General features: G+C 38.8%; 1 protein-coding gene across 2 annotated transcripts in view; it reads left to right on the top strand.

Annotated features, from left to right (window-relative positions):
- The window catches only part of LOC136876032 (E3 ubiquitin-protein ligase ZNF598), a 210,503-nt gene extending 192,108 nt beyond the window's left edge, over window positions 1–18,395 (top strand). For both annotated transcript variants that reach the window (XM_067149643.2, XM_067149644.2), the window contains one exon: window positions 17,831–18,395. In XM_067149643.2, coding sequence (XP_067005744.2) covers window positions 17,831–17,980 — 150 coding nt within the window. In that variant the 3' untranslated portion in view covers window positions 17,981–18,395. The remainder of the gene's footprint in view (window positions 1–17,830) is intronic.
- Window positions 18,396–18,844: the final 449 nt, after the last annotated feature.

Genomic DNA, 18,844 nt, shown 5'->3' on the forward strand with positions numbered 1-18,844 from the left:
CAGAATCTTTCTGACACTAATTTTTTGGACAAGTTGTGTGACGCATGGTGTGCGAGTCAGCTTCCGTTTGTTCAGCAATTTGTCTGACATTCCTATCAGGCGGTGTGGCCTCGTTTAGTGATTATTAGGGAAAGGCATTTAACGACCAAAAAATAGCAAGAAAATGCAAAATTAAAAATGCATTTATGACCTAAAAATGGTTCAAAAATGACCAAAAAATGACCAATAAATTATTCGTATATCACTTATTTATTAATCCTTTAAGAAACAATTAGTTGATTTGAGACAGAATTTTAATGGATGACATTGCATTAAGTTTAAATTATTTTTGTTACTAACAAAATAAACACCACTTTACCACCCCTGGTGAAAAAATGGGTGTCATTTAATTAACAAAGAATATTTAAGAAAACAAACTTCAGTGGCTGTTTACAATAAATTCCAATTGAAATGCACAATGAAAACTTTTTGTAGGTTCTCAAATGAAAATGATTGCCTATTGTCTGCAAGTTACGATTTGTACATGGAGAAGCTTCTCTCTACGTCAACTGAAACAACTGCTGGATACTGTAAACAAGCAATATCTCCCGGATTCAATTCACAGTCGGTACGAGAAAAATTTTCACCCAACAATGCTTTGCCAATAGAACACAGTTTTATACCCACTGTTCTTTTGCAACACCTTATTCAATTTCACGGATACAACTTCACCCACTTTACCACACACACAATTCAGATCATTTACAACTAGTGGCACTTGGGATTTTTCTAGAGCACGTACTGCTTTAGGAAGGGATCCGAAATTTGTTTTTATGTAGGAAAGTTTACCTGCAATTTGTCAACCAAGAGTTCCTGCACCGTTTTTGTTGATCCAGCCTCAGTTTTGTCGAAGGAATCGACCACTTTCTTTACAACTTCAAAGTTCTCGCAGTGATAACAACAAGCCTCAATCCACGTTCCCCATTTAGTCAAAACAGGTGAAAAGGGCAAGGGAATTTCAGGAGCTTCTGTTTTATATGCTAGAACTCTAGATGGGGCTTTTAAAAACACTTTCTTTATTCACCCAATTAACTTGTCAACTTCAGGAAAATTGTCGTACCTCGTCCGTGGTCCGATGTAACACATGAGCGAAGCATGTGACATGCACCATTTTCGAGAAGAGCACACGAAACGAATTTGCAGCCTTTACCATGTAGGATGCTGCATCTGTTATTAAAAGCAGCACATTGTCATTCCGAATGCCATCGGGCCACAATAGCCTCAAAGACTGGTCAAACAGTTTGCTAATTGTTGACCACTTAGCTTTGTCCAATTGCTCACAATGTAGTAGAAATGGTTCTCCAGCATTCCCTGCTTCCAGAACGCCTACAATAACGTTGGCTATATATTGTCACATACTGTCTGTTGTTTCATCTATGCATACCCGATGTTTCCGTCTCCTACCCTTATCCTTATTTCTTGTAATGTTTTGTCATAGCACCTTCCAACGTAGATTCTTCTTAACGTTCTGGGATCTCGTATAGATTTTCCAGTCTCCTCTTCTAGGAATGTACGCAGCTTTGGATGGTTCAATTTGTTCAGTGGAATATCGGCGCATAGATATACTGTACACATTTTCTCACAAAACGCTGGAAATGTTGAAGATTCACCCAGTAGTGCCTGGCGTAAGCCACGATTTATTTTATCTTCAAGTCGCTGTACACCACGTTTATGTTTTTCTTGCGGCACTTGTTCAACTGTAAATTTCTTTTGTGCTGAAACTTGCACATCATACACTTTGCAAAATAATATTTTCCCATCAGTGGAAAAAATATTTTTTCCATATTGTGTAACAAATTGTTTTAATTTAACAGTTGCACATCCTTTAACACGTGAGTTGCCGCACTTTGTAAATATTTGTTTATAATCTCGTTGCTAGCTACAGTAGGAGGGCGCTCGTTTCATTCCTCCCTTCCCTGATTATCGTCAGTGTATTGCCTGCTGCGTGCAACTCTTTGCGTAGTGCATTCTTACATGATTGCATTATCAAGAAAGTTTCTTAAGTTCATGAGGTTTATGGTGACTTCCAGTGAAATGTTTTATCTCGAATTGTGACCAAATCATTCATTGAAATGTACAAGTGTAAGCGTTGGGGCAATTTGCTCACGCGCGACCTCTCACGCTCTTTAAAAACTTGCGTAATTTTACCAGATTTTGCAAAAAAAATCATTAATATTTTTACATTGAGAAAATATTGTTACTGGGTAATTATGTTAGTACTAGTTGAAAGGCCATTAAACAGGGTACATATTTATATATAGCAGCTCATTAAAATATTAAGCGTTAGCAATTTGCTTTCGCGTGACTTCTCGCGTGTTTACTTTGGGCATCTCACAGTACTTGTCAACAAAGAACTCACTCGACTCTCAGCCGCGGGCGATTGACTTCCTTCTTGTCTAGCTGAAGATAAGGAGCAATGTCCAGCTTGGGCGAGTCCATTATGCGTCTTAAATATAGGGGAAGCAGGTACTGCTTATGGTTTTTCTTGGAAGTGTAATCGAGTTGAAAATACTCTTTCCTTGAAAACTAGTGGCAGCAGGTTATGTTGCAAGTCTACTTTCTTTCTTGAGCAAGCTATTTGTCTAAGTTAAACATAATAGACAATTATTGAAAACATAAATATTATTTAAACATCCAAATAGAACACTTACCAGAAAGCAATTAAAAATGCCAAAAATGACCTAAAATTGCTCCAAAAATGACCTATCTCTTCTAAACGGCGAAAAATTCAAAAACAAATGCCCTAACAAATTGCCCTTATTTAATCAGTCAATTCATGAAACACATGTATGTATACTCGAGCTTTCTTTCGGCCTTCATACAAAAAGATGCCCTAGTGATTATGCTTAACTTTTGGACACTAGTGTATACAGTAAGAAGACATGAGGGAGTTACATATTACAGTAGAAGATTTAAAATACAAAACAAATACACTCAAGGTATTGAAAGATAAACACACTAGACTACAAACGAAAATCAACAAACAGAGAATAGGAAGAGTGATTCTAGAAGCAGAAAGAAAATTACGTTCAGAAAGGATGAAACAGTATTGGGCTGACAGAAAAGAAGAAAAATTCCATAAACCTGACTAAAGTAGTCCTATGTTGGCTAAAAAATTAAAATAAATAAAGACAGTAAGAGCATGCTTCCACCTGTGCAGCAGGTTAGTCTACTTGAGCACAACACCCACAACGCTCTCCTACAAGACTGTAGCCAAACTAAGAACCATAAATGATGTGGCAGCACATGGGGTTCCTCTGCCGACACGCTGCAGTGGCTAAACAGCGCCCGGAATACAACCCTCAGCGTCCGACTTCAAACTTGTTAGTTCCTGGAAGCAAAGCTGCATCACAAGGCATTTGAACAGCCTTGCAGAATGTTACCATGTTAGATATCATAATAAAACTTTACTTGCCTAATTGTAATGTGTAGCCATATGATAAATAATAACATCTCTGCAACCTCCACAGTCTGTCTACAGGAATCTCATTTGAGAACTGGACACGACTGTGCATGTCACAGCGACTAGGGGCATTTGTACCCTAGTATGCACAGACATCTTCACCGAAGTGCAACTAACTGGACTGGACACAGTTGTTCTGTTGCCAATAATAACGGTGTGCAACGTGTACTTTCCAATGTAAGCCTGCAAGAAATCCAAGATCTGATCGCTCAGTTGCCCCCTCCTTTCCTCTTGCTGGCAGACATGAATGCCCGTATCACCCTCGCTGCGCTAGGAGGAGAATTCTTGAACAACTGATCAACCAGTTTGATCTTGGTGAACACATGGCACATTCTCTCACCTTGTGCAGCTGTGAGCTAGTTTCCCTGTTATGGTGGCAGGTACACGATGACCTCTGTGATATTGATGATTGCCTGATACTTTTACAAGATATTAGAATCATTCCGTATTGACGGTTTTCACTTTACAATGGCGAAAAATGAGAGTATCCTCCTATGATGGTGAATAGGAGGATACTCTCATTTTTTGCCATTGTAAAGTGCCTGATACTTCTCACGCTCTTGAATCGTAGACAGTCCGAAATACCGAAGCGCTGGTTACTTTGGCAGGCAAATTGACCAGAGATATGCCAATAATATGCTGCAGTCTCTTGACCATGTTTGTTCCATTACAACTGGAATTTTGGCTGCTGCAGAGGAAACAATACCCGACCGATGTCCCTCACCAAAAACGTGATGAGATTGGTGCAGCCCTAAGTGATTGCCGATGGCCTTTAAAGCATTATCGTCGGAATCCTACAATGGTCCACCATATTGTGTTTAAGGTGGCTCTGTACTAAACCCCTTTCTTGATTTGAGAAAGCAAGATAGTTTAGGCTACAACACATTCACTTCATATGTGTTCTATTATGAAACAGAGTGATACTAAATGATGCTGATGTCGCATGGTGCAAGCCTATTTCGGTATCTAAGATACAAATGTGTGTAATTGTATGAAGACCACCTGTTCAATACACGTTTGCCATTTGATAAATGGTCTGTCTAAAAAGCTACATAGGACATGTTTCGACCTAGCCTAAAGGTCATCATCAGCTAAAACAACATAAAGAAGAAAGGCATATACAATAACAGTGATACATAAAAAACTTGAGATAAAGTACATTCAACAAATGCAATGGAAATCTGTGATTTAAAAATGTGCATAGCTTCAAACTTGGAAGAATTTAGTTGTAAGTGTGGGTCCAACTGTATTTAATACAACTGTTGGTTGGCTGGAGGAAATACTTAAAAATTGTGAAGACTGTTAAATGTTGTTCTATTTGTCATGTTTCTGGAAACTGAGTGAAGTTTTGAAAAATCTGTTACATTTCTTCACGGAAAGTACAAGTATAGCCAGGATGTAAAAGTGAAAACAAGAAGCCGAGTATGTCTTCTACCCTGGTTCAGCGAGAGGGACTGATGTCTTTCAGAATGTGAAGGGTAGCATAAAACTGGACCAGCCAGTATATTGTGTGAAGACCAGCGATAGCTGGAGTTGTGATAAAATGGGTATATAGGAAAACAAACCTTCTGGGAGTTGGGAAAAATGGAAATTTTAAGAGCTTGTTGTTAAGCAGACGAATATTCATGTTGAATATTTACAAGTTATAAATCTCATAATTTTGTCCCGTATTGGCATCAACTCAAGTAAGGTTAGGTTGAAGGAAGAATCCTACCTTCCAACACTTATTTTTTACTGTTAGTCTTCTGACTGCATAGGATCACTTTAGTCAGTCCATCGTTCAGGTCTCTTTGAAGGGATTGTTCAGGCTTTGCGGTTCTCCCAGTACTTCTTCAGACGCTCCGAACTTCGTGTCCTTTTTCCCTCAGTTGAAAACATGTGTGTTGTTAGTTTGTTTCATGTAAGGGTAAAGCTGAGGTTTGTATTCTTGAGTTTTGTATTCAGTTTTGTCTTATTTATGGTGTCGTCTGTTGTAAGGCCTATTTCCTTCAGATCCTTTCTTACTTCTGATCCATTTAGTCTGTGTAATTTTAATACATATTCCAGCTTAAAATCTAGTTACATTATTTTAAAAAGTACAAGTTTCGTTCTTAATGTGGAACATCTTCAGCTAAAAAGGAAATGGAATACAAAAATTGGCATAAATGAAATAAAAACACTCAACACGTCAGTGTTCACAAGTTTGAGATAAAATCTGTAAGTAAGGGACGTTCTTTCTTCAAAATGCTGGAGAAGTATGTACTTTAAATATCTTGAGGATAGACAAAAAAAAAAAAAAAAAAATTAAATGTAAAATTTTAAATACGATGACCAGGGGAAACTCCTTAAGAATAACTGAAATTGAGGTTAAGTTTTTGTTAAGTTTTAAGATGTGAAGGGAGTCTTTAGAAAAAAGAAATGGAGAAAAAAATCTTGTGAATATACGGCAGTGAAGTGTCAAAGGAAGGTCCTGCTATGTTTACTTCTTCCCTTACTTCGTCAATTGACTGAGTGTGTATGTGTATGGCTGTGAGAGGAGCATGAGGCAAAGGAAAGGAAACCTAGCGGGACCAGCTGGGAGATAAGCATTTTGATTGTTCCTTCGACACTTCACGCAAGAAGCCTCCCCAAAGATGCGATGATTTGTGATCAAGATAATAAAAGCAATCGGGTGTACCCTGGGCAACGTCAGAGAATTAATAACCTGACAGCTGATCCTTTCACACCAGGAACATTCACACCTAATCCCTTTTCAGGGCCACAGTTAACGATTATCTCTGTTAACATAGAAGGCATAACACCAGCCAAAGAAGAACTGCTACCAGAACTATGCAGGAAGCACCAATGCCATATACTGTGCATACAGGAGACACATAGAAGTTGTGATATTCGCAGGCCAAAAATAGATGGAATGCGTCTCGCCATTGAAAGACCCCATGATAAATATGGAAGTGCTATTTTTGTTCATCCAGATATCCAGATTTCATCCACAGCATTCACAGAGAAAAACAACATTGAAATCCTTACTGTAGAAACAGTTAATTGCACCATTTCATCCCTTTATAAACCACCTGGTGCTCAATTCACTGTAAACAAACCATCCAATTTCGGAAACAAGCATGTGCAAATTGTGAGCGGTGATTTGAACAGCCATAGTCCTCTCTGGCCTATGACCATGAAGATGAGAACAGGACAGCAGTACAAGAATGGGCAGAAATAAGCCAGCTGACTTTAATCCATGATGCAAAACTACCTGGATCCTTTAACAGTGGCAGGTGGAGGAGAGCTTACAATCCTGACCTCATATTTGGCAGCAGCAATATCAGCCAACAATGTATAAAATCTGTCTGTTCCCCAATACCCAATACACAGCATCGACCAATAATGTGCCAAGTATTTGCTGCTATAAGACCTCAGATGGTATCCTTTCGGAGGAGGTTTAATTTTAAGAAGGCAGACTGGTCAAGATTTGCGGAATTACTGGACGCCGAAATATCTGCTATAGAACCAGTACCCAGTTACTATGACACCTTCACCACAGTTGTAAAGAGATGCTCAAGGATGTCTATCCCCCCGTGGCTGTCGAACATCTTATATCCCCGGGCTTACTTCAGATCAAGCCACCCTACTTGCAGAATACAGCAACTCATTGGAAGAAAATCCTTTCAGTGAAGCAACTGTGGAAGCAGGGAACAAGCTTATTTCCTCTATTAGACAGACCAAAAGGGACCAGTGGATACAAACTATTGAAAACTTGGATCTCAAAAGAGACACTTCTGAGACGTCTAAGCAATGATCCAACCAAGATCACCACACATAATATCACTGCTAACCAAATAGCACATCAGTTACTGCTGAATGGGAAGGCAACCCACAAATCACAAAAACCGAAACTGCAAAGAGAAGAGCATGACAAGAGCGACGACCTAACATCATCATTCAGCATGGAAGAATTAGAGAAGGCTATCAAATGGAGTAAAAATGGAAAATACCGAGCTCGATAGCTGCAGTCGCTTAATTGCGGCCAGTATCCAGTATTCGGGAGATAGTAGGTTCGAACCCCACTGTCGGCAGCCCTGAAAATGGTTTTCCGTGGTTTCCCATTTTCACACCAGGCAAATGCTGGGGCTGTACCTTAATTAAGGCCACGGCCGCTTCCTTCCCACTCCTAGGCATTTCCTGACCCATCGTCGCCATAAGACCTATCTGTGTCGGTGCGACGTAAAGCAACTAGCCAAAAAAATGGAAAATTAGCTGCCTTGGATGATGTACGAACTGAGTAAATTAAACACTTTGGCTTAATGACGAAGAAATGGATTCTCCAACTCTTTAATAACTGTTTGAGCAGAAACCAAATTCCAAAGATATGACGGAAGAGCCGAGTGATTGCCTTGCTGAAACCTGGCAAAGAGGGGAATGATCCAAATAATTTTAGACCAATTGCACTACTATGTCACCTTTACAAACTGCTGGAAAGATTGATCTTAAATCGCCTATTACCTGTAATTGACCCATTACTTATACCTCAGCAATCTGGATTTCATCCTGGTAAAAGCTGTACTGGACAGTTAATAAACCTCACACAGTTTATAGAAGATGGGTTTGAGGCTCGTAAGGTGACAGGAGTGATATTTGTCGACTTATCAGCAGCGTACGACACTGTCAACCACCAGCTACTATTAGTCAAGGTCTACAATGTAACGAAGGACTTTAACCTAACAAGATTCATCGCCACTCTTTTGCAGAATCGCAGGTTCTTTGTTGATTTCCAAGAACAGCGTAGTCGATGGAGACTACAGAAAAACGGTCTTCCGCAAGGAAGTGTGCTGGCTCCAATTCTGTTCAATATATACACAAACGACCAACCCATAGCCCCCAATTGCAGTAGCTTCTTGTATGCCGATCTCGCTCTAGCCACTCGGAGAAGAGATTTTGAAACAGTGGAGAACACCCTCACGGATGCCCTTAATGATCTTTCTAGATATTACAGCACAAACCAGCTTAAACCGAACCCCTCAAAGACACAAGTGTGTGCTTTTCATCTGAGAAACAGGGAAGCTACTCGCAAGTTAAAGATAGTATGGTCAGGAGTCGACCTGGAACACTGCGAGTCTCCAAAATATCTAGGAGTGACACTTGATAGATCTTTTACTTTCAAGAAGCACTGCATGAACTGCAAATCGAAAGTCTCCACCAGGAACAATCTTTTACGGAAACTGGCCGGATCACAGTGGGGTAGCCAACCTGAAACCATCCAAACTTCTGCAATGGCACTATGCTATTCTGCGGCAGAGTATGCGTGTCCTGTCTGGTATAATTCAACATATGCCAAAGAGGTGGATATAGCTCTCATTGAAACTTGCAGAATTATAACAGGTTGTTTGAAATCCACTCCAGTTGAATGGCTCTATCAGCTTGCAGGAATAGCACCTCCTTCTGTTTGAAGAGAAATAGCTGCGAACAAGGAAAGAAAGACAGTAGAACAGGAAAGGACCCATCCTCTATATGGGCATGAACCGCATCTGCAACGTTTAAAGTCAAGGAAGAGTTTTCTCAGAACCTACTGAAAAAGCCAGGTTGCAGTTATGGAGGGCTACATCCTACCTTCCTCCTGGCTACGACGAAGAATGGATGACCTGGAAGTTCCTGAATAGACTGAGATCTGGAGTTTGCAGATCCAAGGTTAATTTGGCAAGATGGGGCTACATAGATCAAGAAAAAATCCAATGTGACTGCGGAGAAGACCAGACCATCCAACGTGTGCTCCAGTGTCGACTATGTCCAGCCTCCTGCACAGAAGATGAACTAAATATTTGTGTTACGTCCCACTAACTACTTTTTAAGGTCTTCGGAGACGCCGAGGTGCCGGAATTTAGTCCCGCAGGAGTTCTTTTACGTGCCAGTAAATCTACCGTCACGGGGCTGTCGTATTTGAGCACCTTCAAACACCACCGGACTGAGCCACTGAGCCACTCACCCCGGCAAGATGAACTATATCAAGCATCAAAAAAATGAACTGTGTACAACATGTGTGTTTCTTCACCACCATATATTCACAAGGTTTTTTCTCTATTACTTTTTTCTAAAACAGTTTTTCTTTCTTTTTGTTACAGACTCCCTTCAACATCTTAAAACTTTATAACAAAAACTTAACTTCCAAGGAGTTTCCCCCCAGTGATTGTGTTTGAAATTTAAATTTTTAAAAGTCTATTCTCAGTGCACACATTGACTTGTTGAGGTTTCAACTCAACATGAAGGAACATTTTATATCATTTAACTGAAGATGTTCCACATTAGGAATGAAACGTGCACTTTTTGAAATAATGTAACTAATTACATAGACTAGCATTAAAAAACAAATGGGTATTGGAAGGTGAGATTCTTCCTTCAACCTAACCTTAGTTTTAAACATATGTTGCCGGGCTCAGACGGTTGAGGCCCTGGCCTTCCGATCCCAACTTGGCAGGTTCGATCCTGGCTCAGTCTGGTGGTATTTGAAGGTGCTCAAATACGTCAGCCTCGTGTCCGTAGATTTACTGGCACGTAAAAGAACTCCTGCGGGACTAAATTCCGGCACCTCGGCGTCTCTAAAAACCGTAAAAGTAGTTACAATACAATACAATGGATTTATTTTGTCTGGCAAGATTAAGGCCATTAGGCCCTCTCTTCCATCTAACCAGAAAATACAGAATCTACATGTGCAAAATAGAAATAAATATACTTACAATTGAAACATCTACTAAACAGTACAATGTTATGATAAAAAATAAGAAAAAATAGGAGAATGATGATGATTATGATGATGGTAATGATGATGAAGATGATTATTTACACAGTTATGACATGATTAGCTAAATTCTATTATCCTTGGTAATAACATTGGAATTATATAACGTCTATAGTTTGAGAAAGGCTAAATCTACAGTATTTCCATAATATTACTTAGTAGGTAGCGGTGACAAAGTTGCCCAAAACTAGCAGGAGAGGCTCCTCTGACAGAGACGGGTAGTGCATTCCATTGTCGTGCTGAAGAAGTAACAAATGAGTTTGTATATCGTGTGGTGTGGTGAGGTGGAATAGATAAGAGTGTATCAGATTTTGACCATGTTCCAAAACTGTGATTGGATGAGAGGTGATGAAATTGACTGTACAAGTAGGGAGGTGAGCATGAGGAGAGTATTCGACGAAGAAAGCATAAAGCATGAAGATTACGGCGCTGTTTGAGTTTTAGCCAACCGAGTTCATCGTAGGCAGGTGTAACATGGTCAAAGTAACGTTTAAGAGTAGCAGTCAGGTCGTTGTACACGGCGTTACAGTAGTCGAAATAAGGTAATACCAGAGTGCAAATGAGGCGTTCTTTTAATACTCAAGAAAATATGTTGCGGAATCTTCTAAGTGAGTTAAGTGTCGCAAATACTTTCCTGGAGATGCTGGTGACCTGCTGCTTCCAAGAAAGATGTTCATCTATAATAACGTCGAGATCTTTGACAGATTCACTGAAATCAATGGGTGAATTTTGTAGGTAGAGTTTTGGTAAAGTGAAGTTGCTTATGGTTTTTGAAAAAAACCGAGAATGTGAAATTATTATAGCTTGAGATTTTACGTTATTTAGTCAAAGTCTATGCATGTCAGTCCAGTTAGTGAGACGTAAAAGCAAATAACATTATTATTATTATTATTAAACATATGTTAAATAGTTCTTTGAATAGGGTATTTTCATGTAGAATTATACTAGGATTATTTCTTTGACCTTCATCAATATATTCGGATGACGTGTTTTGATGTTACGTAGTATATTGAACCCTTTAATTGCCATGTCGCATGATAAATACCTTTCTTAGGTTGTCAGGATCAACGTGACTATCGAGTATCAAGGAAGACCTATCTACTTGAAATTATGATTATTATTAAAAATTCAGTACATAATATTATGTACATTAAGGCTGTAGTTTATAATTTAAAAATATTTTCAAACAAAAGATTAAGAGTTCAGTTTGTTAAAGAATTGCTTAAAACAACAAGGCTTATCGCGCAGTGGTTTACAAAATACAAGATCACAACTATTCAGGTGGTACTCAAATATAAGTCTTTTCATTCCAAACACGGGGCAGGAGAAAACTAGATGATCCACTGTTCGAGCATCTGTAATTTGGAATCGAAATTGCTCGAGGTAAGATTTAAATCTTCCATGTCCCTATAGAAATTGCGTTTGGACAAAGTTAGGCATGAACACTTAACACTGAAGTCGATCTGTAACTTTGGGGATCCTTTCAAGCTAGAAGTCCAGCTATTGTTCCATTGATTATATTTCTTGATTTGCTGCATCTGTGAAAATCCTAAAATACAGTTTTCATCCTATCACCTTAGAATTTTGATCATTTAATATCAGTATCAGCATGATACAACATACAAAGTTTCAAGTTTCTATCAATAACAGTTTTTGAGATATTCATAAATTTATCAATATTTTTAACAATTTTTGATGTATTTATAAAATGCTCCTCATGCCAAACGGCTCAGCAGATCTGGCTTAAAATTTAATCTTGGTTTTAAAAGACCAATATAAAAGAAGTGATGTGTGGGTTTTGACAAATTTTAATTACACTGAAAGGAACAAATTATTTCACATAGGCTTAACTTTTTAAATATATTTTATGATGATCATTGTTACCTCTACTACAGTGGTAACACTAAACAAGGCACAAACACAGTTAAAAGGGGAAGGTAAGAGCACAATACACAATATAAGTAAACACTACACACTCGGAAAAACAGTAGCTAGCATACGCAGATCTCCAACAAAACAAGTACGTAACTATCAGTAGCGCCAACTAGTGAACGACAATAAGGGAAGATGGAAGGCCTGGGAACCTACCAAAGGCATGGACATGGCTTAGATAGCGGATTCCGAAATGAATCACCGTGATCCTTAGTTTTAAAAATATTATTTACAAGATAATTCTACATATACATTCCAAGTTATGACCTATAAGTTCAGTGATATACATAGGTTGTTCGTAGCAGTGTAAATTCAAATTACAAATCAGCTGTACATCTAGTTACCAGTGCAGTAGTACAATGCAATTTACAGGTTATCCAAAATCTAGCGTACCGTACCTAAAGTGATACAAAACTATGAGAGGCAAACCCCAAGGGAAATACTATTAAACTACAATATACATATTTTAGTAAAACAAAACGGGAATGCCTCGGAAAACGAACAGGTAAGTCTAGCAGAAAAACTAAGGCGTCATAAGTAACTAATTTGGTGAATCTAGGCGAGGTTAGGGCAGACTCCTGTATGAAAACCAAATCGGAACATTACGGAATTTTTAACAGGAACGGAATTCAAGAGTGCTTACCCGGGGAGTGTGCCATCCCGAAAACCGGAGGGACGTCATCCAGATAGGCTGCTCGCAGACAGATAACCGAGACCAACAGAATTCAGGATACAGAATACCTTTGAACACTACCTCGCTCACTATATATAGGAATTACTGGCCTTGGAGGCAACCAATCAGCGTGCACGTGTCCCCTATCGCCACCTAGACTCACCAATCACAACCTTACTTTCGATCGAGAACTCAGACTAACATTCTAGAATACGCATGATCGCGAAGGTCGTATTTTTCCAGAATGAACAGAACACACTTTCTAGAACACATACCAACAAAGTAATACACCCAGTACAAAAGTTATGCAACTTTCTAGATCTTTCCAGGGACTATAGACAGAATTCTACTATTTACAAATGCCTATGTTACAACATTATACAGTACAGGTTAGGTCATTAAATTATCTTATGCTCTACAAATAACAGTACAGGTTAGGTCACGATAAATGAAACATTATATGGTACTTCGCCAATAAAGTCTTTAAAAAAAATTACATTCCACTCATCCTACATAGTTCACTTGTAACAATCATGATGAGAAAAAACTAGATTGCCACTGAACTATTGCATGTATTTTAAAATTTGCACATCAGTTTGTTATGTTGTATCTGAAACTATCCTAAAGGTTTCAAGTAGATTGATTGAAAACTGTGGCACGAGGAGCATTTTGAATTTTGAAAAGTGCTGGAAAATAAATTCTGAGGAAAAAGAGATTGATATTTTATAGATGAACAATAGTCCAATACTTGAATCTAGTTGACTTAAAACTCCCCAGCACCATATGTTGGACCCTCTGCTGCCTTCTTCCTGGCCTCACTAGCAGTTTAGAGAGTTTTAGTTTCCTTCGGGCTTTTTGAACACTTGTCGCCCAGACACTCCACTGTGGTCCCTCATTACACTAATTTTCTGTCCTGAGCTGGTAACTTTAACACCTCTAACACTAGCTTTTAGTTTCTCACTTGCTTTACAACCCATGTTGAATTCAGCACTTGCTGATGTTACAGCAATCTCCAGTTCTTTACTTGACATAAACACTTCCTTCGGATGCTTAGCCCAAATTACATTATGCATTCCCCGGGCACAATATCTGGTGTGGGGATTTTAACTTCCCCTACTTGATCATGTAAAATAGTACTTACATTCTTATTCCTGTTAGAAATGTCATTGTTTCACTTTATCCAACACTTTACTAGGTCGTTTCTTCCGGCGACAACAAGTCTCAATTCTTCTGCCCATTATGTACACTGATAATAACACAACCTCACAAATCCCAACCTCAAAAACTAAGCTGCTTGCACTAAGTAGATACTGTTATTGTTTATGGATCATTTATAATACACTTATTACAAATGTAACATTTAATAAATTACAGAAAAGCAGAGTAGGCCTAAAACACGAATGATAAACACAAAACGTGAGATCACAACTCTTTGTTTACATCCAACACATGGACAAGCTCCATCCTTGAAATAAGCACCAATTCCACTCGATATATTGATAGTCCATCAGAATAGCCAACATAAAGACCCACAGCAACAAAATTTCTTACATTCAACCCGCACGCTCAATTCAAAATCTTCGAAAAACGAAAGATATTCATGAGAACAGTGTCGATGGGCGGCAACGCCCACTTGCACCGAGTCATTTAAATGGCCACTAAGGGCTTTAAATGGCTAATATTTAAATAAAACAAAGCTCAAAAACAAAGTACAAGGTATAAACATTATGAGAACGTAAAAAACAAAAAATGGATTTTTTCACAATTTTCACCAAATTACACAGATACATTGCCTTAACACAGCACATAGGAGGTTCATCATATGTAATTCCAATGTTTCATGTGGCGGCTAATTTTGCTAAAGTATCTGCTCTTTCGTTTCCATCAAATCCTGTATGACCACAAATCCAAGACATACAGATGTGAGGACATTCTTCGGCTATTGGATTCATATTGTATTTGTTGTCAATGGAGCTCAAAGCTACTTGTGAATCACCGAGTATCTTCACATTCTTGTTGTTAGTTTTACACCACAGCACTGCATTCTTTATGGCCCAGAATTCAGCCTGAAAAACTGAGCAGCTATTTGAAAGCCTATACTGGGCTGAAAGCAACTTTGCGAATTCTATCAGTATGAAGTATGTGCGAGTCGTCTGTATACAATCATGAAAATGTGAACAATTGTTGCAAACAAGTTTCTTGAAATAGCTAGGATGTCCAGACTGAACAGCAGTGTTTAAAACTGGTAGAATTGATACTTTGCTTTTCTTACACAGAGTCAATTCAGTTACAAATAATGGCTCAATTACTGCATTTACCAGAGCAGCTTTGGTAGATCTGTGGCCGTTGGTGACCAGAAATCAGTGAACCAACAGAATTATGTAAATGTAAATTGTTGTCTTGTCATCATTTTAGGTAAACAAAAACATTTAAAAAACTTCCATAACACACGCTCTGATAACAAATGTAACCGTTGTTTCGAGTGCGTACATAAATAATAATAATAGTAAATAATATAACTAATAATATCACTAAGGAAATACTTGTAAATAATGCAGTGGCGGAGTGTTCATATCAGAACATAGAAGCGTGACGAGGATCTTTAAATACGCAAAATTAAACCAAATACAAGGAACACTTACAGGAATGAACAAAAACTATCACAAGATTAAACATTAGAATACAAACACTGTGTACTTACCATATTACAAGAATAATGCAGCAACAACAAACCAGTACAAACTAGAGTTAAATGTGGACCCATTTTATCTTACAACTAAGACAGGATGGTGGAAGGTGCGGGAAGCCCTAATGAGGTCCATGGGAACGTATGCCCCGGTAAATTAGTGTTGTAACATTACAACTTAGCAACACAAACTGTAATTTGTATTGAAAAGGTGGATCAAAACAACCAACAAATTGTTAGTATATCATAGCATAGTTCAATACGGGTCTAATAATGAGATTAGTTACATGTAAAGCCCGTGAGATTCGAAGAGCAAAACCCCTTTGAATGTATGTTGTCATTTGGACTTTGTGTCCGACTCGTTGGCTGAATGGTCAGCGTACTGGCCTTCGGTTCAGAGGGTCCCGGGTTCAATTCCCGGCCGGGTCGGGGATTTTAACCTTCATTGGTTAATTCCAATGGTCCGGGGACTGGGTGTTTGTGCTGTCCCCAACATCTCTGCAACTCGCACACCACACCCAACACCATCCTCCACCACAACACGCAGTTACCTACACACGGCAGATGCCGCCCACCCTCATCGGAGGGTCTGCCTTACAAGGGCTGCATTCGGCTAGAAATAGCCATACGAAGTTATTATTTGAACTTTGTGAAGCACCGATGAAAGACGAGTGCTTTTAAAATGTAAGTGAAATCGAAAGAAAATTACCGGGGACTCGTTTTACTCATGGGAAATGGTATTTTGACGAGTCTATACCAGCAGAATGAACAATTTTTTTTTTTTTTTTTTTTTCTGACTAAGCTTTCATTCAAACTGTAGGCAACTTAAGCGTTGAATGTTCAGTTGCTTTTAAATATTTTACTTCATTTTACATTCACTGTTATTAATGTTAAATAAATGTGTGACAATTCATAAAAACACTTTATTAAGTAGAACACATGTCAGTACCAGTATCTGTAGTTACATACATTATTATTATTATTATTAGGAGGAGGAGGAGGAAGAGGAGGAATGAAGCTTATAGTTTTGTGACCAATAATCTCAGTATCATAAAGCCACGGGACCTCATTTTTTCTCCGAAATCCGAACCACCGGACACGACTTTCACCTTGAAAATCACACGTGCATTAATCGGGACTCGAACCCAGTCCGTCTTGATGGTTCCAAGCAGCTTGACCCCTGCGTCATCACACCCATTCTTTATTATTACTTAACTGTGATATTAAATATACATTTCATTATTCAGTGATCGTATTTGATGCGGAGTTTAAGATTTATTAGTCCCTCATGCCATGTCGCCATAGGACTGATTCGTGCATGTAATCCCGCGATGCTGTCAAGTAAACACGCGACAATCGCCTTTTAACTACATTGCGCAGACATTACGCAACTTAAACATTTTTTTTTTTCTTTTTTTGCAATATGTACCTTTGTCCTTCTTCTAAACAATATCTTGACGTGTGTGTATGTTCAGTCTTTAGCCCTAAGGCTGGTTGGATCCTCAACAGCTCTGCCATCAGCTGTCATAGATAGGCTATGCATCACTGAAGAAGCGTACTAGGGAAATGAGGAGTGAGGTAGTTTCCCGTTGCTTTCCTCACCGACCGAGCTCGATAGCTGCAGTCGCTTAAGTGCGGCCAGTATCCAGTATTCGGGAGATAGTGGGTTCGAACCCCACTGTCGGCAGCCCTGAAGATGGTTTTCCGTGGTTTCCCATTTTCACATCAGGCAAATGTTGGGGCTGTACCTTAATTAAGGCCACGGCTGCTTCCTTCCCACCCCTAGCCCCTCCCTGTCCCACGTCGTCATAAGACCTATCTGTGTCGGTGCGACGTAAAGCAACTAGCTTTCCTCACCGAGCCAGAAGTTGCTATTACATATCAGTCTGCCAAGCCCACTGAAATGCATGCACCAACCGACCCTATGAGCAACATTTTCACACCATTCATAGCAGGGACTGGCTGCATAAGGAATCGCTCATACCTCAGTCACTTTCATATTGTCAAAGCCAAGGATAAGACAGAGACAGATGAATGAAAGTTACAAAATTGCTCTAGCCTATACCAGAAGACATAGTGCACTATTATCAATAAAAGTTGCCACAATTCGCAAACTTTAGAAGAAAACGTAATGGAATGTAAAGTCAAAAGTAAACCCAGATTGTTACATTTGAAATTTTATTAAATTCCATACATCAGGTTTACAACAATGAAGTTAGGAACCAAACACAACCTTTGTCCCCCTTATGTAACATGTTTCATGTGTTGTAGGATCTCCTTGCTGTCCACGAAGCTGCTGATGACAAAGTGAGGACTTCCTTTGAACTGTGTGCCATCTGTGATCAAGTTTTGTCTCATTCAGACCTTCAGTACCACCAAGGAAGACATTCACTTGATATCCATTTCTCTGGCACTGAGTAAGGATTGTTAATAGACAGGGAAGAAATAGTTCTATTTGTCCAAATTTACTATTCCTCTTGTTTGTTTGTCTGTCCTACATTCCAAAGTGATCTAAATTGTAGAGTAATGCCATGCATGGACAGACAGTAATGTAAAGTGCAATGCCATACAAGTCGTACAGGTGTTTGATTTTTATTAGATTCCACACATATTGTAGTACAATAGCCATTTCTTGTTCAGTGATACTTTATTGATCTGTAAACATAAACCATCATAATGTGATGGAGAAGTGTATGGCATTGCACGATGTTTCTTGTGTCACTCACTATGTGCCTCGATAACAAGCTTGTGTGTTGCTAATATTGTACATAAGAATGTGAACAATAAATGAAACATACTTCAGTTTTCTGGAAAGGAAATTGTCAAAGTTACAAAACTGACTGCATTCTCAACAATAACTATTTGACAAGCCACTAGGAAAAGGGACTCTGTGGAGATCAGAAGGGACGATATGCTGACTTCCCTAACAACAGCCCACTTATCTGACAAGGAACAGCAAGAGCATGCAGATCTTCTCCACTCCCCGGCTAATGAAAGTGTTTTTAGGTGCAAATTTCAGATGAAAAAAGGAAGTTGCTCAAATAAGGTTTAAAAAAAGGGTCAAAAAGGTACTGGTTTATCCAACTAATTCAATGGTTTCTCTTTCCTCTATTCTAGTTTACTGAATTACAAACAAGTACATCAAAATATCAGTCATCAAAAGAAGGGAAAAAAATGAAGCTGTTGTACTTCAAGACATTAGGCATCTCTATATTTTTAAAAGTGAGTCTGTTTCTATTAGGAGATAGAATGTCTTTGTAGATGCTAAAGCTTCTTTTGACATCA

The sequence above is a fragment of the Anabrus simplex genome, chromosome 6, assembly GCF_040414725.1.
Source record: "Anabrus simplex isolate iqAnaSimp1 chromosome 6, ASM4041472v1, whole genome shotgun sequence".
NCBI lineage: Eukaryota > Metazoa > Arthropoda > Insecta > Orthoptera > Tettigoniidae > Anabrus > Anabrus simplex.